A 27937-nucleotide genomic window follows, 5' to 3' on the forward strand; every position below is an offset into this window, starting at 1 on the left:
ATGGCATGAGTAGGATGAGCAGTTCACCTTCTCCTGTCAGCACATCCTACCATGCAGTCTAGGACTCATGGGAAGTACCTCTGATCTGGCCAATGAGTAGGGAAATGAGGATAGGAACCATAGTACTACCAATGGACGCATCGTTTACTACCATACTCCTTATGCTAGGATGTTGATATTGATCTGGGATCAATGGAAATTGACTTCAGGTCAGTTAAGAGTGGTATAACACACTCTATTATTGGAGACTGACTTTGGGTCAGTGGAGAATCGTATGATACATTCTCGATCATTTCTTCTATCTTCATGGTTCAGCAGAGCAGAGCAGAGTAGTGACAGGGATGGTACAGATTGTCAAACAGTTTGGCAGGTGATGTTCTCCCTAGTTGAGAGGGAGTGTCAAATTTAGCAACTAGGGCCAAACATCACTTTAGACAGCTCTTATGAGCCAGCTAATATTTTTCTTGGATTCCTCTTTCCGAGAGGTGTAGGATTGATCTAAAGATCATCCCATTCTAACATGTACAAATGAAGTTATGAATTTATTTTGATTATGAACAAATTGTCAGGGTTGGCCAGCCATCAAATTAGCCTCCTCCAGCCTTCAATGTTGCATATACATACAAGGTGCCTCCTCCTCAATTTGGCATCTCTCATTCATCTTTCTCTCTCCCATCTTGATTGGGTAAAGATTTATGGGCTTCTCTCCCTCTCCACACATGTAAAGGAAGGTCTAATTTTCTAGTTGTTGCATTGATCAAATTTGACCGAAATTTCAGGGGACTGAAATTTCAAGAGGCCGACTTTGACCAACGTTGACTTAGGTTTTGTGAGGGAGACTTCTGTTTGGGCATGCCACAATTCTGGGCACAAAATCCGAGGCAGTTTGACCCATGCGTTGACTACCCTAGTTTTGGTTGTTGCATTGACTTTTGTTGATCAAGTTTGACTAGTTAATTTTAGACTATTCTGGGTTGCATTATCTTGTTGTTGGAGGCCGAGCTGACCAAGGTTGACCGAGTTGTTTTGGAGGTCAATTTTTGTTTTTGTTTCTATTGTTTTGACTGATCAAATTGAGCAAGTGAATATTGTAAATTGTACTCTCTCTCTCTCTCTGCTGAAATTTTGAAGAATTATAAGAAGAATTGATTAAGAGTTTCCCCACATTGGGGTTTGTCCCTGGCTAGTGCCATATCTTGTGTCCTCTTGTGTTGGCTTCTCTTCTACTGTTGTTGTTTATGTTCTATCTACATTTTAATATCATGATGATGTGATTGCCAGTGTTTTAAAAACCGTTTTGAAAAACCGGTTACCGGTCAAACCGGCCGGTTAGCAAGCTGGCCGGTCCGAACCGGCCAAAAAACCCGGTTAGACCTTGCCTTTCGCCGTTTTTTGGGCCCTAACCGGTGAAAACCGGCCGGTTTAGGACGGAACCAAACCGGCCGGTTCCATCCTAAACCGGCTGGTTTTTGGCATGCCCACCGAATCATGCAAAAACTTATTTCTGGCCATTAAATCTGTCATATGATAGAGACTAAGGTGCCATATTTTGAAGGAAGTAGCGCTGGTTATCTTGGAGATCAATTTATTAAAAGGGTAACTTCTGTAATGCAAGGAAAATCACTCCTAGATAGCAGAGTTCTCTCTGCAAGCAGACTTACTAAATAGCAGCATTCTCTGTATTTAAACTACAGCCACCTTGTGCCATAGCCACGACAAGACAAATATATGTTTAAGCAGCCCAAAATTCACATAATCCACCAGGCCAAGTTGCTTTGTTTGCTAGGCAGTGGAATGGTTTATCATTGGCAACAGGGTAATAAAAAGACTTCAAGGAATTGGAGGCAGAATACCTCAGCTCTGGGCGCCAAATCTTCTTGTGCAGAGACAGCAATCAAACTCAGTAATCCCTATTTTCTACAGGCAAACATTCTCAGGTTTCCATGATATTTTGTAACCAGATTTGACATGAGAATCTTTCCTTCAGTTTTTAATAAATAAGTGGTGAGTTGCACATGCTTAATATGTTGTGCATATGATGCTGAGGTTTTCTATTTAACTTGCATGCAAAATATTTGTCAAAATAGTGCTGCCCTTTTATCTATAGGCAAACTGTTTGAATAATCTGTTTGTCAAAATGGCTGTTAATAAACTGTTTGATGAATTGTTTCAATGAGTTAATGGACCATGTAGTGGTTGGATGTATGATAAGTGTTTGACAGAAGGCTTCAATGAGCATTTTGATTATTGCAAAAGTTTAATTTGGCACATTTAGGAATTATTATATTGGCTGATTGGGCAATCCCAAGGGGTATTAAATTGCACATTGGTGGGAGTCATTTGGTGGCCAGTGTCCTCAATTGCAAAGGTTTGCAATTAGAGTCCTCAGTCAAACTTGCAGTGCTTCAGGTTGTGAGCGCAATTGGTCTGTTTTTGAGCGCATACACACGAAGAAGAGAAACCGTTTGGAACAAAAACAGTTAAATGATCTTGTTTTTGTGCAATACAACCTTCGACTAAGGAGGAACCAAATGATGAGCAAATCACCTGATCTAGATCCCATTGTGTTGGACGATATTGATCCAACATCAGAATGGGTGGAGGAGACTGAAGATCCTGTGTTTGAGGCTGATTTTGATATCGACATGGCTTTAGCGGGGGATGAGGCAGATGATGTGGCGGCATCAGAACCATGATCAGTAGCTGCATCAAGGAAAGGCAAGGAACCAATGGAAGGCACTAGTTGTGCAGGTCGACAAACTCGTGCTTCCATTAGGTCCACTTCTATTGTCATTGGTGGCATTGATACTGAGGTTGCAGATCAGGCTGAGGCATCCTCAGACTCTGAACCAGATGATGTCTATGTAGCTCCTGATGATGATCCTGTGTCTAGTAGTGGTGATGGACTTGATGATTGATCATGTGTACACTGTAGACTTGTAGTAGGCCAATGGCCTCATAGCTTGCAGCATTGTTTCTTGACTTTATAGGCCATTTAGAGCCTCATTTCTTATGTATTTCGCTATTTTGTCGATGATATGTATTGTACTCGGTGCCATTTTGATATATTCACCTTTACATCGTATATAAATGAGCAAACTTTGCATATTTTGTCTCTATTGGCTTGGAATCATGGTTTTACATCTTAAAAATAGTTTTGTTTCATTAAAAATTAATTATTTAATGTATTTTTTTAAAACCGGTTCGTTTAGACCAAACCAGTCCCGGTTAGACCGGTTCCGGTCGGTAAACCCGTTCATTAGGTGGAACGGTCCGATCACCGGTTCCGGTTTTAAAAACATTGGTGATTGCTGAACTGGATATTGATATTGGGCTAGTAAAGAAATTGAAGTAAAATTGCTCTAAGCATAGAACATACCATTGTTACCTAAAATTAACAAGAGTCAATGACCACAAAGGTTCTCGAGTTATATGCCATTGATGAACCACATCATTGATTCTAATTCGTCCAATTATGAGGAGGAAGCAAGCCAACAAGTTTGGACAGATGCCATCAAAATGATGTGTGAGAGATAGTTTCGAGACCAAAAAGGAAGTATGTGGTGACTTCCAATAGATGACAACATCGAGAAGTACAAAGCAAGGTTCATGGCAAGAAGGTTCTCCCAAAAAGAGGGATTGAACTATGAGGAGATGTTTGCTCCAGTCACCAAGTACCCTTCTATCACTTCTATCAGAATTGTTTCTCTTGCTTCAGTTAAGGGTTGGAAGATACATCAGTTGGATGTAAACACTGTGTTCCTCAATGTTGTGATTGAAGAGGAAGTGTACATAGAGAAAACCTTAGAGCTTTGAGGTACATGGGAAGGAGTCCCATGTCTGCAGACTGAAGAAGGCATTGTATGGACACAAACAGGCACCCAGGACATGGTATTCCAAGATCAATGGATACTTGATGAGTTTGGGCTTCACCAAGTGTGTTGCAGATCTAGACCTTTACTTCATGGTTGTTGACAGTGATGTATTGATCATAACAGAGGGAGCAAAAGTGAGAGGAGGATTTGGTTCCATGACAAAGGGAGCAGCCAGGAATGCCAAAGGAGGATTTGCTTCCATGACAAAGGGAGCAGCCAAGAATGCCAAAGGAGGATTTGCTTCAATGTCAGAGCGAAACCCAGACAAGGTGACCAGAAAGCTTCTGTGGTGATAGATCCAATGAAGGAAGCTGGCTAGTTTATGGTTTGAGCCGAGGCATGCCGTGAAGCATGTGTTGAGGTACCTGCATAGTATGGTTGGATATGGTTTAATATATGTCTCAGGTGGTGAAGCGAGGTTGCAGGGATATACTAATTTAGATTGGGTCGAGAGTGTAGACGACAGAAAGAACACCTTAGGGTGTTGCTTCAACTTGAGATAGGCTATGATAACTTGGTTTAGTAGGAAGCAGACTTTTGTCGCACTCAGTACAACAGGGGCGGAGTATATCACAGCCAGTGTCGCAAGTTAGGAAATAGTCTGGCTTCGAAAGCCACTTGCAGGGTTATTTGATCAGGCGGAGATCAAATATCGCTTCATCTGAGACATGGTGCAGAAGGGAGCAATGAAGCTCCAGTACATATCCACAAACGAGCAAATTGTGAACATTCTCACCAATGGTCATGGTCTTGGTATTCGTCAATTGGAATCTCTATAAGAAGAATTTTGTGCGGGTTTTCCTCTCAAAGAGTGAGAGGTTTTCGCCCTGGCTGAAAGCCAACATCTTGTGTTCTTGTCTCTTTGTTTTGGTAGCTATTTGATGAACTAAAGAAGACACACTCTAATAATAACAAATGAAGATTGTGCTAAGAAGAAAATTTAACATACCTCACAAATAGTTATCATAAAAGAAGAATATCAATAACTCTAATTGCCCTAGATTCTTCAACATGGTATTAGAGCTAAGGTGTTGAAGTCAAATGAAGGGCAGCAAAAGGAGACATACAAGGATCAATTTTCAAGAAGGGCATCAAGGCAAGTTGAAGGGCTTTGTCAAGATTGAAGGATTAGTCTACAACAACAAGGGTTTTTGTCTACATAATCAAGGAGACAATCTACAACAGCAAGAGCTTGTTTCTCCACAGTCATCATCAAAAAGGCCACCAAGACCCTCATCAAGATGTCTACAAAGCAAGGTAACTCAAAGCACCTCAAAATCAAAGATCACCTCATTTGGAACAAGTTGAAACTTGAGCAGCAATCCTGATCTACACTACAAAAGAAGGCAAGGCATATTGAAGCCAATAAGGCGTGGTCATCTTCAAGAAAGGATCATCTCCTTGCCCTAGAAGAAGATCATCTGAAGAAGCAGCAAAATCATCTTCATCAAAAGGAGCAACCTTTTCTATTGAGGAAAGATTCTCTCATTCACAAGAATGTCATCCAAGAAGAAGTACTACTACTAATACATCTTCTTCAACCATCATCAAAACAATCAAGGTGAAGATTTCAGCTTCACATGTCAAGTATCTATCTTTTCATTCTATAATCAAATTTGGTTAAATGACTTCGTGTTTGCAAGGAGATCTGCAAATCGGTTGGGTCATCAAGATTCCTTGCATAAAGAAGGAGGACAGACATAGTCCTCTGAGTAGCTGAAGTCATTGAACATATCAAAAGGTCTCCTCTGAATTCATGGAAAGGGATACTTATGAAAGATCCCCTCATATAGAAAAATTGGAGACATCAAAGAGATGCATATGATAAACTCATTCTCTGAAGGTGCAATGAAGAAGGTCACATGAAAACTTATCTACATGAAAGTAAAGGGTATCAAAGGATGTAGGATATCTTCATAAGGTCCCACCTACAAGATCTAGGAAGGAAGATAACCATCATTGATTCATAATGCACTAACAATCAAGGTAACAAATATCCATGGGATTAGAAAGTTACCTCATTCGACAAATTATGGTCTCTATGATAAATAGAGAAAGACAACTTGATGCCAAAAGTATTGAAGGATAAAAGAACTCAAACATGTGTAGAAAGGCAAGTTTGGTCCTCAAGCAAGACAAAATAGTATAGCTAAGATTCAATGCTATGGAAAGATGATGGAAAGAAGCTCATATCACCGGAAAGATGGAGGAAGCTGAAGAAAAAGGGCCAAGGAAAGAGGGAGTAACAAATATCTACTATGAGTAAGATGGTATCCCTCACAAAAGGGTCCTATCATAAGCTCCTAAATCTTGTGTTATAGATATGACCAAGATAATAAGATGCATTGTGGCATCATGAAGCATTAGAAACAAGAACTCGTGACATCACCATGGGAATCATGAAGGACAAAATCCATGGCAGTCAAACATGAAGGATATAGCTCTTGGGAACCTCATTGGACATGGAAGGAAAGAAAGAAGTCATCCAGGACAAGGCTCATCATACATCAAGTCAGAAAGGAAACATCTACCAGATGGGGACATACAAGATCCTCAAGATTCTCTAATGGAATCCTCATCAGAGGGTTCACTAATCTAGAGAGGAAGCAAGTGTTTCATCTGAAACTCCAACTTGTGGAATTTGTGAATGATGTTATGGTGACATAAGAGGAGAAGCAGATCAAGAGGTTGAAGACACTTCAATCAAGGAAGCTGTTGAAGGAAGCCTAGATGACCTAAAGATGAAATAAGGTATGTATGCTTGTGTTTAAATTTATAATGTCATGTCGTATGGTTGTAGGTAACATGGATCATTACTTCTAGCTTAAGAAGCATGATCAAGAGAAACAGGATCTCCTCCTCTGAAAGGATGCAGGAAGGCATAAGACACACTAAGATGAAATCAACATAATATGACTACAATTAAGAAACTCTGATTGAAAGCACCTGGGAATGGAATGTGTGGAGAAGGAAGAGATCGTGAGATAAGCAACCCTGATGAAGGTGATCAACATCCAAAAGACCAAGAAGACTTAACTAGGAAATCTCCCAGAAAGATATGAAGACTTTGATGGAAAAAGATGGAGACCCTTGACAATGGATATCTTTGGGAGATGTGTCAACATGTATGCAAGATGTTTATACTTACAAGAAGATGTCATGATGAAGAGCCATCTCGTAAGGTATGATTTAATATTATGTTTTGATTTCTTGAATAATATCTGGATAAGTTCATGCAGGGCTACTCGAACAAGAGTTGTGAATACAAGTACAACTAGCATTCATATGGTGGATAGAAGAAGCATGATGAGAAAGAAGTAGTCAGATGACGAAGGTTCCAGATATGAAGAAGGCCACTTTCCATGAAAAAAGGGATGGCATGACTAACTACGGAGGAAAGTGATCGATGGTTGTTGCCCTACAAGGAAGAAGCTCAACTGAATTTCATGACATCAAGGAGAGAAGTTGATCAAGCGACTTAAGGACCCATGAAGAAGAAGTTGTTGATGTATAGAAGAGTCCCTAGCTAAAAGGGAGCTCTGACAAGTTCCTGATTAAAAGGGAGCTTGGGCAAGTTCCTGATCAGAGGGAGCTTGGGCATATCTTCCCCAGTTGAGAGGGAGAGATAGACCCAACATTCTTGTCTTCACTTTGGAAGAAAGAATGGAGGATTGGGTAATAATTTGGCATTCGATGCTCTTTGAGGATGTGTAGGGCATCCAAGACAAGAGTAGGCAAGAGGACCGATATTCTTTGAGGTTTGGGAACCCAAGATAAGAATAGTCCTAGAAGGTCATACTCAGCGAACACCCAAGTGGGTATGTACTTTGAGAGACAATGATGAAGGTGTTTATAGTCATTGGTCTCGCCAACATTTTGCTTTGATCTTATGAGAGATAGAGTTGTCAGTCAAGCCCTTGTTGTGGAAACAATGTTGGTTACTATGATGCTATACAAATGTGTTACCAATCCGGTTCTTCTTATGAGAAATTCTTTAGATTGAAAATGACCAAGCACCATCATGAATACCTCCCTAGTTAAGAGGGAGTGTTGAAGAAAGTGTAACTAGGTTCGGTCTTCATGACATTGTAATTATGATTTTTGTAAACAAGAAAATGAATTATTTTTGTATGCCTTGTTGCATGGGTTTCATGAGCAAGAAGTTTATTTATTAGTGGCTCCCATTGAGAGCCTTAGGATTTATTATTAAAAAGTCAAAGTCATGAAGAGCTCTTCTTGAGCAAATATGAAATGTATATGAGTCAATCTAGTGTCTAGATCAGCCCTCCAAGACAAGCACAATCCTCTTGAAGAAGACAGCCAGCAAAATGAAGTAAATACAGTCATGTCGGCTCAAAAATGAAGACACAACAGTTCACTTGGTCATGTCGGCTTAATATGTGGGTCAAACCACTATAAATAGGCATGTAAGTTCAGAATTACAGTCAAGAAATTTCGAGCAAGTCTCTACAACATCAGATGAGGACAGAACCTCGACATATCTCTGAAATCTCAGTGAAGTTTAGGACTACAGGAATCTCGGATGAAGAAGTAGTACAGTGTCTCGGTTAGGAGAAGGATCCCTGTGGTTTTTGGATAGGTATTACAGGGGTACACACTCTCAGCATACTCTCACAGTCTCAGTTAAGAAGGAGCTCAGTAATTCCACAGTGATGTATTCTCGGCATAGCCATGACAAGTAAGATCTCAGTGAACATAGTCACATTCTCGGTGAAGATCTCAGTGCAATCATGATGAACACAGTTACATTCTCGGTCAAGGTGCAGTCATGATCCTAACATGGTTATGATCTCGGTGAAGGAACAGCTATGATGAGACAGTCATGATCTCGGTGAATCAAAATGCAGCTCTTCTATACATATCTCAATATGGAGATCTAGTTGATGAAGACCTCGGTGAAGGTACAGCAAAGATGTTGCAGCAGTAATGAAGTGGTGCAGTAGTGATGGCCTCAATGGTGCAACAATGATGATGAACTTAGCATTGACAAAGAAGAGGATTGGTGTCTTGGTCTTGGAGTGGCTTAATAGGTCAAGGGTCATGGTCTTGGTATTTGTCATTTGGAATCTCTATAAGAATAATTTTGTGCAGGTTTTCCTCTCAAAGAGTGAGAGGTTTTGGCCCTCGCTGAAAGCCAACATCTTGTGTTCTTGTCTCTTTGTTTTGGTAGTTATTTGATGAACTAAAGAAGACACGCTCTAATAATAACAAATAAAAATTGCGCTAAGAAGAAAAGTTAACATACCTCACAAATAGTTATCATGAAAGAAGAATCTCATTAACTCTAATTGCCCTAGATTCTTCAACACTTTGAAGTCTTCATTCCAAAAACAAATGGAATCAAATGGTCTTTGATGGATTCAACAAGAATCCTCTTGGTCTTAATTCCAGTCTTCTTGTGTTTGGCCTTTCCCTCAGCATCCTGAGGTTCAATAACCTTGCCTTCCACATATTCCATGACATCGTTTTCCTCAAGAATGAGATTTATTCTGGTCTTCCAAGCCCTAAAATTTGTTGTGTTGAAATTTGGTACCGGAGGACAGGTGGTTCCCTTAGGCTTTGATCTTTGGCCTAGGGAAAAGTGTCCAAAAGAATTTAATTTTTCTCCTAAAGTGACTTTATAATTTTATAAAGTTAAATCTAATTTAAAAATGACTTTAAGTGATAAAGTTATTAAGTCTAATTTTAAAGTGACTTTTATAAAGTCAATGAAAAATTAGAAAGGAAAAGTGACTTTGGAAATAAATGACTAAGTGGGTCTTTATTAAAGTGGGGTGAATTAAAAAATAGAAAGTGAGATTTAAATGAGCATTTAATCTCAACCATTGATCTAAATCTATTTCAGCCATTGGATTTAGAGATCACCCAAAAGTCACTTGGATCACCCAAAAGTCACTTGGAGTTATATTAAAGGAGGAAAAGGAGGAAAAGGTCATTCATTCTTTCATGAGCAGATTGGGAGAAGGAGAGCAAGAGAGCAAGAGAGATTTCTGAGCAGGAAGGAGAAGGAGACAGCAGCTTGGCACACATTCCAAGGCAGCAGTTGAGCAGATTTGTACAGCTAATTCAGCACATAGTGAAAGGCAGATTTTTGCACAAAAATCGAGGAGCAGTTTGCTGATTTTTCTGCACACAAAACGGAGGTCGTACAGCATTTATTGCTGTCCTGTTTGCTGTAATTTCCAAATTGCTGTGAGGCACGGGAAAGGAGATAAGTTGTAAATTTACTTGCTGATTTTTGCTGAATAATTCTCACTGTAAAAAGACAAATTTCAGAAATAAAGAAGAGCTCTCAAACTGGTTTTCCCCAAGAGTTGTAGGGGGTTTTTCCAGGGTCAAGTTGACCAAAAATATCAGTGTTTTAATGTGTTTTAATGGCTGTTTTTTAATTGCTGATTTTTAATTCTGCAATTTCCAGCATTCTGAAAAATTTCCAGAATTTGTGTTTTCAGCAATATTTATTTTTTCAGTCTGTTAAATGTATGGTTATGGGAATGGGCATTTAACTACATGGGAGAAATAAGGAGAAACTGAAAACCGGGGTGGGAAAACAGAAATTTTTACATGGTATCAGAGCTTGAGTGCTGAAGGGCAGTTTGGGACAGCAAAAGGAAAAATTGCAGTTGCTGATTTTTCACTCAGAAAATTCCAGCAAGCTGATTTTTTCATAAACAGCAGTTTTATCTTTACTACAACAGTGCTATTTTTCAGTTTTAGGACAGCAGGATGTCATTGGGATTGAGGGTGGAGGATAGGTTGGATGGGCATACAAATTACAGCGTTTGGAAGGAGAGAATGCAGAGTATCTTTGAGGAGGCAGAAGTCTGGGATATCATGGTGCATACCGCACAGAACCCTGTTGTTGTGCCCACTGATGTTACTCAGTTGGCTGAGTATAAAAAGAAGAACAATAAGGGTAAGAGGCTGATTCTAGACGGAATCAAAGACCATTGCATTCCTCATGTGAGAGGAAAGAGCAATGCCCATGAGATGTGGACAGCATTGTCCAATCTCTACCAGAGTACCAATGAGAACCGGAAGATGGTCCTGAAGGAGAAGCTAAAGAACATTAAGATGGGTAATGATAGTGCAGCTGGATATCTCACAAAGATTACTAATGTGAGAGATGAGTTGGCAGCGATTGGAGAGGCCATTCCACCCACTGAGTTGGTGCGGATTGCAGTGAATGGCCTCCCCCGTTCATGGTTGAACTTTGCTGATGGGGTTTGTGCACGTGAGACCCTTCCCACATGGGAGAGGTTTTGGGATGATTGTATTCAGACAGAGATCAGGAAAGGGCAACTTGGGGCAGCCAAGCCAGTTGAGCAGGATGAGGACGTAGCACTGGTGGCAGGAGGCAAGAAAGGCAAAGGGAAGAAGCAGGCTTCCACAAGCGGTGGTGGAGGCAAAGGCAAAGGTAAAGGTAAACAGGGGAACACACAGAAGGACTATTCCAAGGTGAAGTGTTGGAATTGTCAAAAGATGGGACACTATGCAGTTGTGTGTCCGGAGAAGAAGAAGAAGAAGAAGGGGAAGAACCAGGACGTGGCAGCTTCAGCAGAGATTGAGGACTTTGTTGGTCGTTTTGACCGAGAGTTTGCGTTCACTACATGTGAGTCCTCTAGTGCAGGATCACCTGCCAAACAGGTTCAGAGGGAGCATGCTTTTCCCTCGATTAGCGGAGCATCTACAGGTATCTGGTATGTGGACAGTGGGGCTTCACGTCACATGACAGGAGTCCGTGAGTACTTCTCAGAGCTTTCAGAGAGTGGTATTGATATTGAGGTAGTACTCGGTGATGACAGAGTTGTTAGAGCAGTCAGGGTGGGGACAGTGACATTTCAGAGGGAGTCCAAACCTCCCTTGAAAGTGTCAGAGGTTCTTTATGTGCCAGGGATGAGGAAGAACCTCATATCCGTCTCAGCTTTGGAGGACAGAGGATATGAGGTACTGTTCAGGGGAGGACAAGTGTTGATGTATCCCAGGGGCGCTCCAGCTGATTCAGCTAGAGTGATAGGTGTACGCCATGCAAAGGTGTACAAGTTTGCATTTCAGCCCCTTTTGGCATTGAGCAGTAGTACCGACAACAGAGCTAGCAATTCTGAGCTGTGTGAGATTTGGCACCGCAGGATGGGACATATGTATCATGGAGCCTTGAGGACATTGCGGGAGATCACTACAGGTGTGCCAGATTTCAGTACTGATCACTTTGATACTTGCAGAGGTTGTGCGATGGGCAAGTTTGCCAAATCCCCTTTTCCCAGCAGTGACAGCAGAGCGACGGGGATACTTGATTTGATTCATTCCGATGTGAGCGGTCGGATGTCTCATGTTTCCTTGAGTGGATATGAGTACTATGTTTTATTCATTGATGATCACTCCAGGAGGACCTGGATTTATTTTTTGAAGACCAAGAGTGAGGTCTTCAAGCGGTTTCAGGAGTTCAGAGCTCTTGTGGAGACTCAGACAGGTCGAAAGATCAAGTCCTTGAGGTCGGACAATGGAGGAGAGTACACCCTTGGAGAGTTTGTTGACTATTGTGCGGAGGCAGGCATTAGGAGGGAGTTCACTGTTCCTTACAACCCCCAGCAGAACGGGGTTGCGGAGAGGAAGAACAGATCCATCATAGAGGCTGCCAAAGCCATGATACATGATCAGGGGTTGCCATTGTTCTTGTGGGCAGAGGCCTGCAACACAGCTGTTTACTTGCAGAACAGGAGTCCGCATCGTGCTTTGGGGCACATGACTCCGGAGGAGGCTTTCTCTGGGAAGAAGCCTGATATTGGTCATCTTCACATCTTTGGATGCATTACATACTCCTATATACCCAAAGAGAAGAGGACCAAACTAGAGCCCACCGCAGAGAAGGGTATCTTTGTGGGCTACAGTGAGACCTCAAAGGCCTTTCGGATTTACATTCCTGCACAGAGGAGAGTTGTTGTCAGACGGGATGTGAAGTTCGAGGAGGACAGGGCCTTTAGGAGGTCACGGGAGTTAGAGTATCTGGATCAGCCAGACCCTCAGCAGCAGTTGAGTCAGTCGCAAGGATCCAGTGGGCAGGGATCAGGAGGATCCGGAGGTACATCTATGAGGATGTCAGGTCCATCAGTGAGCAGTGGCTCATCGAGCCAGAGGGGTGGTGCTCCGGGCAGCATGCAGAGCAGTTCACAGAGCAGTTCACTAGGGAGTCCACTGATGGACAGTTCACACGGTACCTCAGCTTCTACAGGTTCAGGTGCAGGCAGGAGGACAGTAGACAGACAGTCAGAAGTTCAGGCTACTGATGATGATGAGGAGGAGGAGTTTCATTCTCCGGTGGAAGAAGTGCGCTCAGGGAAGAGGAAGCCCAAGTGGCTTCAGGACACCTTGAGAGATGCCACATCTGTTGCTGAGCCGAAGAGGCCGGTCAGAGAGAGTAGACCACCTGAGAGGTTTTGTAGTTATATGGCGATGGTTACCAGCATCCTTGACTCTGAGCCTTCTAGCTATGAGGAGGCAGCTAGCCAGCAGGTCTGGAGAGAGGCCATGCAGGAGGAGTATTCTTCTATCATGAAGAATGATGTTTGGGAGGTGGTGCCGAGGCCTGAGGGCAAATCCGTGGTTACTTCCAGATGGCTTTACAAGGTAAAGCATGCTGCAGATGGCAGCATTGAGAAATTCAAAGCGAGGTTTGTGGCTAGAGGGTTCTCCCAGGTAGAGGGAGTTGATTATGAGGAGACCTTCGCTCCCGTGGCTCGATATACTTCGATCCGCTCCATTATATCGATAGCAGCAGAGATGGGTTGGAAGATCCACCAGATGGATGTGAAGACCGCATTTCTCAATGGCTTCATACAGGAGGAGGTGTACATTGAGCAGCCACAGGGCTTTGAGGTGCATGGGAAGGAGTCCCATGTGTGCAGATTGAAGAAGGCCCTTTATGGCCTGAAGCAAGCTCCCAGAGCTTGGTACTCCAGGATAGATGCATACTTGCAGGGGATGGGTTTCACAAAGAGTGAGGCAGATCCGAACCTTTACTTTATTGTGATTGGTGAGGAGCCTCTCATTCTGGTGCTGTATGTGGATGACTTGATCATTACAGGTGCAGAGAGACTCATAGAGCACTGCAAGAGAGATCTTGCGGCGGAGTTTGAGATGAAGGACATCGGCTTGATGCATTACTTTTTGGGTTTGGAGGTGTGGCAGGAGGAGGGGCATTTCTTCCTGGGGCAGGGGAAGTATATTGTGGACATCCTTAGCAGATTCCACATGGAGGATTGTAGACCCATGTCGACACCGATGATCACCAACTGGAAGAAGCTTCATGCTTCGGATTCCGAGTTGGTGGATCCCACATTGTACAGGCAGCTGATTGGTTCCTTGATGTATTTGGTCAACACTAGACCAGATATTTGTTTTGCAGTCAACACAATGAGTCAGTTTATGTGTGAGCCTAGGAAGGTTCACTGGGTGGCTGCAAAACACATTTTGCGGTACTTGCAGGGGACAGTGGATTATGGTCTGGACTACAGGCAGGGAGATGGAGTGAGATTGGCAGGATACACTGATTCTGATTGGGCAGGTTGTGCTTCTGATAGGAAGAGCACTTCAGGGTGTTGTTTTGGGTTGGGTTCAGCAGTAGTGTCATGGTTCAGCCGGAAGCAGCAGTCAGTAGCACTGAGTTCAGCGGAAGCAGAGTATATGGCAGCCAGTCTAGCTAGTTGTGAGGCTATCTGGCTTCGCAAGATGTTGTTTGGCTTATTTGGTCAGCCGTTGAGACCTTCAGTGATTTACTGTGATAATCAGAGTTGCATTAAACTCACGGAGAATCCAGTATTTCATGACAGGTCAAAGCATATCGGGATCAGATATCATTTCATCAGAGACTATGTTCAGAAGGGAGCTGTGAAGCTTGAGTATATTTCCACTGATGAGCAGGTTGCAGATATCCTTACCAAAGCCTTACCACGGGGCAAGCATGTCTACTTCAGAGACAAGATGGGTGTGGTGAGGAACACCTTCCTCGGTAAGAGGGAGTGTTGAAATTTGGTACCGGAGGACAGGTGGTTCCCTTAGGCTTTGATCTTTGGCCTAGGGAAAAGTGTCCAAAAGAATTTAATTTTTCTCCTAAAGTGACTTTATAATTTTATAAAGTTAAATCTAATTTAAAAATGACTTTAAGTGATAAAGTTATTAAGTCTAATTTTAAAGTGACTTTTATAAAGTCAATGAAAAATTAGAAAGGAAAAGTGACTTTGGAAATAAATGACTAAGTGGGTCTTTATTAAAGTGGGGTGAATTAAAAAATAGAAAGTGAGATTTAAATGAGCATTTAATCTCAACCATTGATCTAAATCTATTTCAGCCATTGGATTTAGAGATCACCCAAAAGTCACTTGGATCACCCAAAAGTCACTTGGAGTTATATTAAAGGAGGAAAAGGAGGAAAAGGTCATTCATTCTTTCATGAGCAGATTGGGAGAAGGAGAGCAAGAGAGCAAGAGAGATTTCTGAGCAGGAAGGAGAAGGAGACAGCAGCTTGGCACACATTCCAAGGCAGCAGTTGAGCAGATTTGTACAGCTAATTCAGCACATAGTGAAAGGCAGATTTTTGCACAAAAATCGAGGAGCAGTTTGCTGATTTTTCTGCACACAAAACGGAGGTCGTACAGCATTTATTGCTGTCCTGTTTGCTGTAATTTCCAAATTGCTGTGAGGCACGGGAAAGGAGATAAGTTGTAAATTTACTTGCTGATTTTTGCTGAATAATTCTCACTGTAAAAAGACAAATTTCAGAAATAAAGAAGAGCTCTCAAACTGGTTTTCCCCAAGAGTTGTAGGGGGTTTTTCCAGGGTCAAGTTGACCAAAAATATCAGTGTTTTAATGTGTTTTAATGGCTGTTTTTTAATTGCTGATTTTTAATTCTGCAATTTCCAGCATTCTGAAAAATTTCCAGAATTTGTGTTTTCAGCAATATTTATTTTTTCAGTCTGTTAAATGTATGGTTATGGGAATGGGCATTTAACTACATGGGAGAAATAAGGAGAAACTGAAAACCGGGGTGGGAAAACAGAAATTTTTACATGTTGCACCTTCTAGCCTATTTTCAAGCTTGATAGAGGGAGCCATCTCATCAAAGGTCTGGTCACAAATCATTGCAGAATAGGTGTCTTTAAAGGGTGAGCTTATTGGCCTTTCTTCACCAAAGTTTTGATACCATGTTGATTTTCTAGTTCTAATATAGACAAGCACAATTTTCTACCACTAATAATTACTTCCAATGATTTAGCATATTTGAAAATATCATTAAGCAATTACACTTGGAAAAATTCAACAGTAGATGCAACAAAAACAGTAAAGATCACAGTGGAAAATCCATGCATAGTAGGCACCAAAAAATTTCACCTGGGAACCTCAAACTCAAGAAAAAACCCAGCAATCTTTTCTAGCAGAAAAAGTTCAGTTCAGCAAAAGTACAATCTGATTTTTCCAAGTCAAATTTAGTCAAACTAGACCAACAAACTAGCACTAGTCAAACTCGCCTAAATTCGACCACCTGCAGTTGCTCATAAATTTGGTCAACCCTGAGTCAAACAGGCCGAATTTTGGCCTCCTACTGCTGCCCAAAATTTCAGCCAAACTGCTGCCCAAAGACTCATTCAAACTGCAGCCAAAGCTGCCCAAAATTTGCTCGGTCAACAGATAAAAATCTCAGTCAACTGCAGTCAAACAGACTGCCCAGAAAATATTGGTCAAACTTGTCACATATTCGGTTAAACAGTAGTGAGCAACTCGATCAAGCAATGCCTGAAGATCTCAGTCAAACTTTGCCCAGAACTCAGTCAAACAGATTAGAAGAAGACTCACTCAACGCTGGTCAAACAGAGTCCAAAAGTGCTCAGTCAAACTTCAGAAGAACGCCTCTCTCTCAAGCACGTGCGAACAAAAGAATAGATATTTTTTGTGTTCATCTGAAGTGATGCCAAATGAGGAGGTCAAATCAAGTGGGTTTTGACAAAGGGTCGCACTCATTCCACTGGTCAGGCAAACCTGTTCTTTGGACCCTACATGAGCTCAAAATTAATAATTTTAATTTCTTTGGATATCTGTTTTCCAGATCCATCACATAAAAACTAGGAAACCGGATTCGTCCTAAACCCCCTGCGAATCCCGAATCCGGCGAATCTGACACGATTCGGTCTGGATTCGTGTCCAAATCACAGGACACGTCGTGTCCGAGGGCGTGTCGCGATTTTAGGACACGTGTCCGGTTTCTAGGACTCGCTAAGCTCAGCGCGGGTATGAAAAGGGCATGTTTGCTCATTAATATTTTCATTTGGTAAGTGATTTGTGCTGTTGCAGCAAGGAGTAGAGCATTTTGGCAGCTTCATAATCAAGTCTAGGCCCTAGTATTGATATGCTATTCATGGTAATGTTAAATTCTTAAAGTAAAAGTGACATTCTCCTTAATCTTCATTTTCATCCTTTTACTTAAATTTTTAACATTACCATGAAATGACTCAGGATGTTTGAGAGTGGTTCCAGCCTCATTGGATTTCATATGGAGAAAGTAGAATTTTAGATTTCATTCAAAATCCAGCAGACTTATCAGTTTTTCAGGATTTTAGGATTGGGGGTTTGCAATGTTTCCATTGAATTTTATCATGTATTAGGGTATGGAACTCGTATTTAATCAAGAGCACCAAACCAAGAGCTTCTGAATATGTCACTCCCGCTCCCATTTTCGCTCCCGCTCCCCGCTTTCGCTCCCGCTCCCAAGTAACACTGTTCCTGATGATATGGGTCTGGACACCATTGTTGAGTTGGCATTGGCCAACATGGATCTCAATGATCCAGTGCTAGAGCCTGTTAGATTTGATGACTTAGAGGGGTCAGCCTCCATACCAGCAGATGCAAAGGCGACTATGGATACAGGGGAGGAGGAGGATGTAGAGGAGAGCAATGGGGACCATGATGATGGGGACAGTGATGCTGATTCTGATGCTGATTGATGCCTTGAGGCTTGTATACCTGTAGTTGTTTTATATTTTCTATTTCTATTTGCCATTGGCATTGCACCAACACTACCTATGTAACACATTTTGATTTGATGACTTAATGAGAAAACTACAGTTGTCAGTGTGTTTATCTTACTATCTTGTAGTTGTAAGTTGTCTTCCAGTTATGAATTATGAATCATGATTTAAATTTTTAATAGAATTATCATTTATGTGACCAGTACCACTGACATTTATTTGAATTTTGTATGTATTCTACATGCTAATAGCTATAGATGAAGATCTATGTTTGAAATCAATAAATTTGTATCATTAATTAAAATTTGTGTAAGAAATATGATAATATCTAATTTTTAATATATATATATATATATATATATATATTTTTAAATATATATTATATATATATATTTTAATAAAATAATATATAACGTGTCCTGTTCCGGGGGGTCAGCGTGTCCCGAATCCGACACCACGAATCCCGAATCCTACGTGTCCCGAATCCCCGTGTCAGGTGACTTAGCATAAAAATAATAATTGTCGACGCATTTCGAACCATCCAATGTGGCTCATTATCAGGACGATTAGATGAAGAGAATCTGATCCAACAAGAGTATAAAAAGGGAGAAGTCTGAGAGATAAAGGAAATCCCTACAGCATTTAATAAATGTCAGATCAGATTTTCTCTTGGATACCTGTAAGCGCAAGCATTCAAGTAAGCAAACATTGGTAGCAGTTTCCCTTTCGTATAGGGTTAAAATATCTGAATGTGAGTTTCTGTGAGTAGAATTATTTAGATATTTTTTGTGAATAGATATTTTTTGTGTTCATCTGAAGTGATGCCAAATGAGGAGGTCAAATCAAGTGGGTTTTCACAAAGGGTCGCACTCATTCAACTGGTCGGGCGAACCTGTTCTTTGGACCCTACATGAGCTCAAAATTAATAATTTTAATTTCTTTAGATATCTGTCTTCCAAATCCATCACATAAAAATAATAATTGTCAATGTGTTTCGAACCATCCAATGTGGTTCATTATCAAGATGATTAGGTGAAGAGAATCTGATCCAACAAGGGTATAGAAAAGGAGAAGTCTAGAGATAAAGGAAATCCCTACAGCGTTTAAGGAATGTCAGATCAGATTTTCTCTTGGATACCTGTAAGCGCAAGCATTCAAGTAAACGAATGTTGATACTGACCATAGCTACCAAAAATCAACAATAAACAAGCTCACTGAAAAACCTGAATGGACATCTATAGGTTTGGTTCAAATGCCCAGCTTATTTGACAACAGCTTTTCCAGCCAGAGAGATATTACAGGCCAAAAAGATTATCAAGTTGGGCTCTAGAGCGAAGGTTAAATTTAACCTTAGCACTGAGGCAAAATGATCTAATAACTCTTCCTTGCAACCTCATAATATCATTAGTTTGTGAAGCCACTGTGACCAGTTGATTTTTCATTAGTCTATCCACTGCACAGTTAATGCGTATCATGTATGTGATGTAATGCTTGGTACCATGACTGCCATGCGCAAAGACCATATGGAACCACACAGACCAGACTCACACGCAGTATATCATATATCACTTAGGCTGGACTGGTTACCCAAAGGTTTACTATTTAGTAATTTACTAACACCATTCTGAACAACACAATTATGCTGCTAGAACCCACATAATGCACAGAGATGGAACTCACCTATAAGAGATAAGACAACAGAAACAAACTAAGGTTTTCGACTAAAATTTCAGAAAATAGACATTAGATTGAGTTCTTCCAATACTGCACATGACATTTGTCAACTTAATTGCAAATAACACATTTCAATTTTCGTAAAAAGGTGTGTGCATAATAGTTGAATTACATTTAGTTTACAGAAAACTTTCGTTAGCCTATCTTTCTTTCCCTTTCTTATACAACTTTCCTCTGAATATATCTAGAGAGTTACCAGTGACAAAATCACTTTTCTCTGAATTTCAGCTCCATACCATATAGACATGTTATTCTTTTTTACTTCTTCAATTTTATATGCTATGGAAATATCTCCATTTAAAAAAAAAAAAAAAGATTAAAAAAAGAATCTAGGGATATTAGCATCCATAGGACTTCATTAGCCCAGCAAGCAGATCACAGACCTGAGGTACATTCATACGAGCATATGTATCTCGAGGACCCCCTAGACAAGCTCCACAATTAGGACTTGCTGGAGTATCACAACCTGCTTCCTCAAAAATCTGAGCACATGTCTTGCCATTACCACCCGGTACAGGAAGAGTATAGAGATCCATCCAAACCTATATGTCAAGTGCCAAAGTAAATATTTAGTGTAGCGCCAATCAAATACCACCACAAAAGAACATTAAAAAAATCACTCATGGAAGTGCAAGCAACCTTTTGAGTGGCAGGCACCAAAAATGTTGGTACTTCAACTTTTTGTCCCTGATACATAAAAAGACAATTATCAGCAAAAATGTGAAAAGAAGAGGACACAAGGGGTCCTATAAGAGGAACAACCATATAAATAGATCAACCTTGGTAAATAGTAAATACCCAATCATGAGCCCAACCACATTCTACAATAACGATTTGAATTTCAAATATGGCTAATGTCACATTTGTATGTGTATACACATGCATAATGAGAGAATGTTCTATGAATTAGGCATGGTCAAAATTAGGGAAAAACTCCCTGCAGACAATTATTCTTTCAAATAATGCCAACCCCAAAGCCCATAACTGATAACAAGTTGCGAACCACATACACTATTACATTGCATAACAATAAAGAACGGTATTGTTGAGAATGGTGTATTCCTCACATTCAGTAATGGTCAAACTCTCGTTGTGTCATTAATGTAAATGGCTGGGCATTATTGTAATCATGCATTATATTACTAGGTTATAGTTGAGACCAACCTAGTCAACTTTAATAATCTAGGCTGAGGGCTCAAAAACCCTATTGGGGAGTACAAACTACTTATTGGGCCCATAACGCCTCTTGGGAAAAGATCTTACCTGAGTTGTGTATAAATAAACAACTCCAACATTCATTTGTAATGTTATCTTGCATGATCATGGGATCATTCTTCAGCTGGCCAGGCATCATTCTTTTTGGACAAGTGAATAAACCTTAGGCACTATCTCTTTGGCATTCTCTTCTTCTATTGATGTGTTTTTCTCTCTCCAAAGCATCTTTTGGACAGCCCTGATACACTTGTTTAGTGTTGCTTTCTCATTTATTTATACAGAGATTGAGTTGGATGTTTGGTTCAATCTTGTTGTTCTCTTGCGATTTCAACAAGTATTAAAGCAAAGAGACAAACATTTCTTCTCATACAAAAACAACTTATAGTCAACCTGAAAAAATCGCAAGTCAACCTGAAAAAATTGTCAGTGTGCAAAACAGCGACTTAATAAAGTTTTTGATGTGGTTTTTCATTTCATTTTGCAAACAGAGGGCAAGTGAGAGAGCTAAGGAGGAGAACAATTCTACAAGGGAGAAAGAGGAGAAAACCGAGGTTATTGAGGATCCCAAGCAAAAAAAAAATGATTTTGGACAGAGTTTCTTCAGCAGGTCGTGAATTCCAGGTATGGGCATCAAATTCCACCTTATTTTTTTGTTTTCTTCTTGTTTTGCCTTGGGTTTCAGTCACCCATATTTTTTCCATGATTTTTGCTTGGGTTTGAGTGCGTATTTTTTTTCCATTATTATTTCATTGAGTGTAAAGAGTTTTTTATTGTCAAAAATTGAAAATTCTGATTGTTAATTTTATTGTTTTAGTTTCTTCTTGTGCCCTAGGTTCAATCTTACATTAACAACTCAACAAACATGCCAAGGCATTTGGACCTTATGTGGGAATTTGGTGAACCCGATGAGGGATTTGATGGATCAAATTTGAGTTGCAAATTGTGTGGGAAGCATATGACAGGGAGTATTCCAATTGACATTCCACCTTCCACAAATTTCGGATACCCGCTTCCCAATGGCTCCTTCCATTCTTAGATGTCCTCGTTAGCCACCTCCCCAATGGCTCCCTCTCGCATCAAGTCTATAGAAAAAGGACTCACACTGACCGTTATCTCCATGCCCTTTCTCATCACCACCCATCCCAAAGCCTAGTGTTCTCAAAACCCTCATCTCCAGAGCTTTAAAAATCTCTGCTCCCCAGTTTCTTTCAGCGGAAAAATCCCATCTGGTCAAGGCTTTCAAAGCCAATGGCTATTCCTCTACTCAGATCTTTAAAGCTTTCCAGTCTGTTGCTAACCCTAGATCCAAAAATTCGGACCCCTCTCCCTCTTGTGGCCAAGTCACCCTCCCATACATTAAAGGGACCACTAATCTTATTGCTAAGATTTTGGCTAAGAAAAACATAAAAACCATATTTAAACCCCATAAAACCCTCAAGAAATTATTCTGATTGGCCAAAGACATATCAGATCCCATGCTAGGATTAGGGGTTTATCAAATTCCTTGTTCTTGCAATAAATCTTATATTGGCCACACTGGTCGTCCTTTAAAAGCCCGCCTCAAGGAGCACATAGCTGACACCAACCATAACTGTCTTTGAAAGTCTGCCATCCCAGAACACTCATATAACTCCAAGCACTTAATTTATTCAATAAATCAAAAATCCTAGCCTCTGTACCATTCTACAACTCTCATATTATTCGAGAAGCCCTTGAAATCAAGAAGAACCCTAATGACTTTAATAGGGAGAACAGTTACAGGCTTAGCCAATCCTGGAAACCCGTCATCCACCATCTCACCCATTGACTCTTGACCCTACCTGGATTACCTTATCCCCCTCCCGGGTGCCTCTTATTGCCCTCTTTCACTTATGATCCTTTCTTTTCTTTTAGTTATTATTGTTTTAATCATTTTCGGTCATCTTAAAAATTCTTAATTCTTATTTTTATCTAATTAATAACAAATATATATATATATATATATATATATATATATATATATATATATATATATAATTAACAAAGTTTAATTAATTCTTAATTTCTATTAATCTTTTTTTGAATTTTTTATGTACAATTCTTGCTTTAATTCTTAAGTCTCTTTATTTCACTAGTTATCTTTGACTATTAAATTTTAACTAAAAAAGTAAAAAAATCTTTTTAATTTATTAATTCTCATTCCCATTCATTTTAAAAAATATATATATTTCATTTAAAATTTGGTCAAATTCAACTAATTTGTTATTTAATTATTAAATTTAATTTTATGCTAACCCCCCTTTATTAACTAATTCTTAATTTAAAAATTTTAATTCTTATTTTAATTATTTCATACCTAATTCTCTTAAATCTTTCTCAATCAATAAATATTGTTAATTTTTCAAAATTAATAAGTGCTAATTATTAATTTAATCATTTATTTTATCTAATTCTTTTTAATTGTCAAAAGTGATTTTGGTCAAATATTTTATAATTATTATCTTTTATATTTTTTTATCGTTAATCCAACGGATACACAGTTCATTTTCTCCTATTAGTAGACTCTCCAACACTTGTTTACTCACAAGGCTCTCTTTGGTCCCTAGTGATGGATGGAGTTACCATCCGAAACGTTGGACGGATCACAAATATTATACAATGCTATTTTAGAAATCTCCAACATAGCTACATTCTTCTTCAACACTCCCTCTTAGCTAGGGAGATAGTTTTTTGTTAAAATTGGTAACTAGGGCCAAACTCCACATGGGTCATCTTATTTATGACATCTAATATTTTTATTGGATTCTGCTCTCGGAGAAGTGTAGGATTGATCTAAAGATCATCCAATTCTGACATGTACAAATGAAGATATGAATTTATTTATATTATGAACAAATTGTCAAGGTCGGCTAGCAAGCAAAACAGGCACACAACCCCCCAATTCATCCTCAACGTTGAATATAAAAAGGAGACCTCAAGTCATTTTTTACCATCATCTCATCACACATATCTCTCTCTCCTCTTGTGATTGGATACACTATCCGAGGCAGTCTTCTCTCTCTCCACACGTGTGAACTAGGGCTTTTGTTTGTTGCATTGACCGAGCTACTAGGAGGTTGTTTAACTGCGTTGACCTAATGTGTTGACCTGTTTTGACTTTGGTTTGGGTGAGGAATCTCTGTTTAAGCAGGCCGCAATTCTGGGCACGAAAATCAAGGAGTTTTGACCAGCATTCACTGTGGTTAGGCTTGACCACAGGTTGACTATTTGACCAGACTTTGACTGGGCAGAATTCGACTCTTTTGAGGGTTGTTTCATCTTGTTGTTTGGAAGCCGAAGTTGACCGAATATTTGAGGGTCAAATCTGCCCTGCTGACCAGCATTGACTTTTCTTGTTAGGGCTCTTTTGCTGCTGTTATAAATTATCAAAATTTGTAAATTGTATTATCTCTCGCTATTGAACTACTGAAGACTAAAAGAAGATTTGATCAAGGGTTCCCCACATTGGGGTTTGTCCCTAGCTGGTGCCACATCTTGCGTCCTCTTGTCTTGGCTTGTCTTCTACTGTCTATGTTTATGTTCTATTATCATTTTACTTACATGTTTATGTGATTGCTAAACTAAAATTGATAAATCATAAAGAAATTGAAGTAAAATTGCTCTAAAGCATAGAACATACCATTGTTGCCTAAAATTAACATGGTATCAGAGTTGAGGTGAAGACAAAACCCAAGCAAGAGTGAAAGAGCAATCACCAACGACAGTTGGACAAGGACAAAAGACTCAATGGGTTCCTCATCCTACTTCCGGCTGAAGACAAGCTCCATGATAAATCTGACTATCATGGATGGAAGATATCTCTTGATTTGACTATAGGTTTTAACCCTGTACAAAAATTACCTGCGTACGAATTCTAAAACACATAAACAATGCAAGAGCATAACACATATACACAGAGATTTTCCCCTGCATCCCAAAACCGGGACTACCAGCTTGATTTTTCATTATTTTCCTTTCAATGTTATAATACATATTTATACATGTCGAAGCATCCAATACAATGGACCGAAAACCATCACGTCCAAAAACATGTGCGAAAATCATGCACAAAACCATAGGTGGGTCTGCCCAACCTAACATAGGTTCCAAAACCAAAATTTTCCAGGGCGCTGCCCTGGACCCCATAGAGTGGGGTTACCTGCACCCCTCAAACCCCCTGTGTACCCCTCGCTACGCAATCGGTGCAACAGGGGGCTCTTCCCCCCCTCTAACCCCCAGGTTAACTACGTGGGCTAGTCGTGGAAAGAATATAACACAACCCAACATTCTCCCACTTCTTGTTTTCTTTCCACAGGGGGCCACAAGAGAGCTTAGTCATTTATCCAACCCTGCAATGCCCATTGTTTCTCTACACCAAGAGAACTTCTCAGAGCTCACAGATTTTGTCAATGCATCTGCAGTACTCTTCAAAGTGTCCACCTTTACCAGCAACACCTTTTGGTCTTCTATCATATCCCTCACAAAGTGATACTGAACATCAATGTGCTTTGTCTTTGAATGATATGCAGAGTTTTTTGCCAAGAAAATTGCACTTTGGCTGTCAAAATCTATCCTTATAGCTTCCTGTATCAACCCCATACTTGAACACAATCTCTGCAACCAAGCTTCTTCCTTGCTTGCATGAGTGGCTGCCATGTATTTTGTCTTTGTAGTTGATAGTGCCACTACAGATTGTTTCTTATTCATCCAAATAACTGCACCTACAAATAGGTTAAACACATATCCATTTGTAGATCTTCTTTAATCCAGATCTCCAGCCCAATCTACATCAACAAAGCCACGAATATCTAACACTCTGTCCAATCCTGGTCTTCCTTGGTGGCACAAACCATAATCACTAGTGCCATGCAAATACCTGAAAACTCATTTTACTGTTGTCTAAAGCTCCTTTCCTAGTTTTGACATAAACCTGCTCAATAATCCCACTACATGTGCAATGTCTAGTCTAGTACAGACCATTGCATACATCAGGCTATCGACTACACTTGCATATGGAACATGGGACATGTCCTCTTCCTCTTCTTGTGTCTTGGGACATTGTTCAACAGATAACTTTACACCTACAGGAATAGGAAGTTCACCAGTTTACTATCCTACATATTAAATCTCTGCAATATTGTCTCGACATACTTCCTCTGAATAACTAGAGCTTCCTCTTTGCTCGATCTCTTTTAATTTCCATGCCCAAAATATAATTTGCAGCACCAAGATCTTCCATGTCGAATTTGGAGGACAATTGGGTCTTCAAATCCTGGATAATTTCTTTGTCATTTCCAACCAGCACCATATTATCCACATACAAGACCAAATAAATAACACAGTCATTAATTAATTTAAAATACACACAGTGATCTGCTTTGCTTCTACTAAAGCCAAGTCCCCATATAAATGTATCAAATTTCTGATACCACATCCTTGGTAGCACAAACCATAATCACTAGTGCCAGGCAAATACCTGAAAACCCGCTTCACTGCTGTCCAAAGCTCCTTTCCTGGTTTTGACATGAACCTGCTCAATACTCCCACTGCATGTGCAATGTCTAGTCTAGCACAGACCATTGCATACATCAGGCTATCGACTGCGCTTGCATATGGAACACGGGACATGTCCTCTTCCTCTTCTTGTGTCTTGGGACACTGTTCAGCAGATAACTTTACACCTACAGGAATAAAAACCTTCAGAAGTTTACTATCCTACATATTAAATCTCTGCAATATTGTCTCGACATACTTTCTCTGGTTTAACTAGAGCTTTCTCTTTGCCCGATCTCTTTTAATTTCCATGCCCAGAATATAGTTTGCAGCACCAAGATCTTTCATGTCGAATTTGGAGGACAATTGGGTCTTCAAATCCTGGATAATTTATTTGTCATTTCCAACCAGCAACATATCATCCACATACAAGACCAAATAAAAAACACAGTTATTAATTAATTTAAAATACACACAGTGATCTACTTTGCTTCTGGTGGAGCCAAGTCCCCATATAAATATATCAAATTTCTGATACCACATCCTTGGTGACTGTTTTAACCCATACAACGACTTCTTTAACTTGCATACCAGTTCTTTCTTACCCATCACCACAAAGCCTTCAGGTTGCTTCATGTAGATTTCCTCTTCCAGATCCCCGTGAAGAAATGTTGTCTTCATATCCATCAGTGCTACCTCAAAATCAAAAGCAGAAGCAACAAATAAAAGTAATCTAATAGAAGTTACCTTGGCAACAGGAAAAAAATATCACCAAAATCAATTCCCGAAACCTGGGAATAACCTTTTGCTACCAACCGAGCTTTGTATTTCTTCACCTTTCCTTCTGCATTTGTCTTTTTCTTGAACACCCATTTGATGCCAATGGGTTTCCTTTCAGCTAGCAACTCCACCAGATCCCAAGCCTTTTTTTGTGCAAAGATACCATTTCATCAACCATGACCTCTTTCCAGAGTTTTCCATCCTCTGAATCCACTACTTCCTTCACAATTTTGGGATCATCATCAGTAATAGATAAAGCAAAACTTGAACAAAAAGCAGATGGACTATACCTTTTTGGTTGTCTTCTTTCTCGAACTGATCTTCTCACACCTAGAGTTTGTGGCTCTTCATCTTTTGATTCCTCCTCTGCTGTAGAGTCTGATTCTTCCTCCTTTAGCTCAAACTCTATCTTCTCAGGTTCCTTTGGTTGGACTTCATGTTTAATAACATCTTTCACCTCTCTGAACACCACATCTCAGCTGTACACAACCTTCCTTGTTACTGGGTTCCAAAGCTTATAACCCTTTAAACCATCCTTATACCCAATAAAAATGCACTTTTCAAATTTACTATCCAACTTGGTTCGTTTCTCCTTTGGAACATGTACATATGCATCACGTCCAAATACCCTCAGATGTGAAAGAGAGGGTTTCTTACCAGTCCATACCTCTTGTGGAGTCTTATCCTCCAACGCTGATGAAGGTGATCTATTGACCAGGTAACATGCCGTCTCCACCGCCTCTGCCCAAAATTCTTGTCCTAACCCAGCACCACTAAGTATGCTT

The 27937-nt window shown here is 40.1% G+C and overlaps 1 protein-coding gene across 1 annotated transcript in view; it reads right to left on the minus strand.

Annotated features, from left to right (window-relative positions):
* The window catches only part of IIL1 (isopropyl malate isomerase large subunit 1), a 173204-nt gene that overhangs the window by 12078 nt on the left and 133189 nt on the right, over window positions 1-27937 (minus strand). Inside the window, exons 13-14 of the mRNA XM_089460207.1 lie at window positions 20286-20333; window positions 20030-20188 (exon numbers count right to left, since the gene is read on the minus strand). Coding sequence (XP_089316333.1) covers window positions 20030-20188; window positions 20286-20333 — 207 coding nt within the window. The remainder of the gene's footprint in view (window positions 1-20029; window positions 20189-20285; window positions 20334-27937) is intronic.

This window comes from Pinus tabuliformis, chromosome 7, assembly GCF_031772625.1.
Source record: "Pinus tabuliformis cultivar Carrire ecotype Pingquan chromosome 7, CPIR1, whole genome shotgun sequence".
NCBI lineage: Eukaryota > Viridiplantae > Streptophyta > Pinopsida > Pinales > Pinaceae > Pinus > Pinus tabuliformis.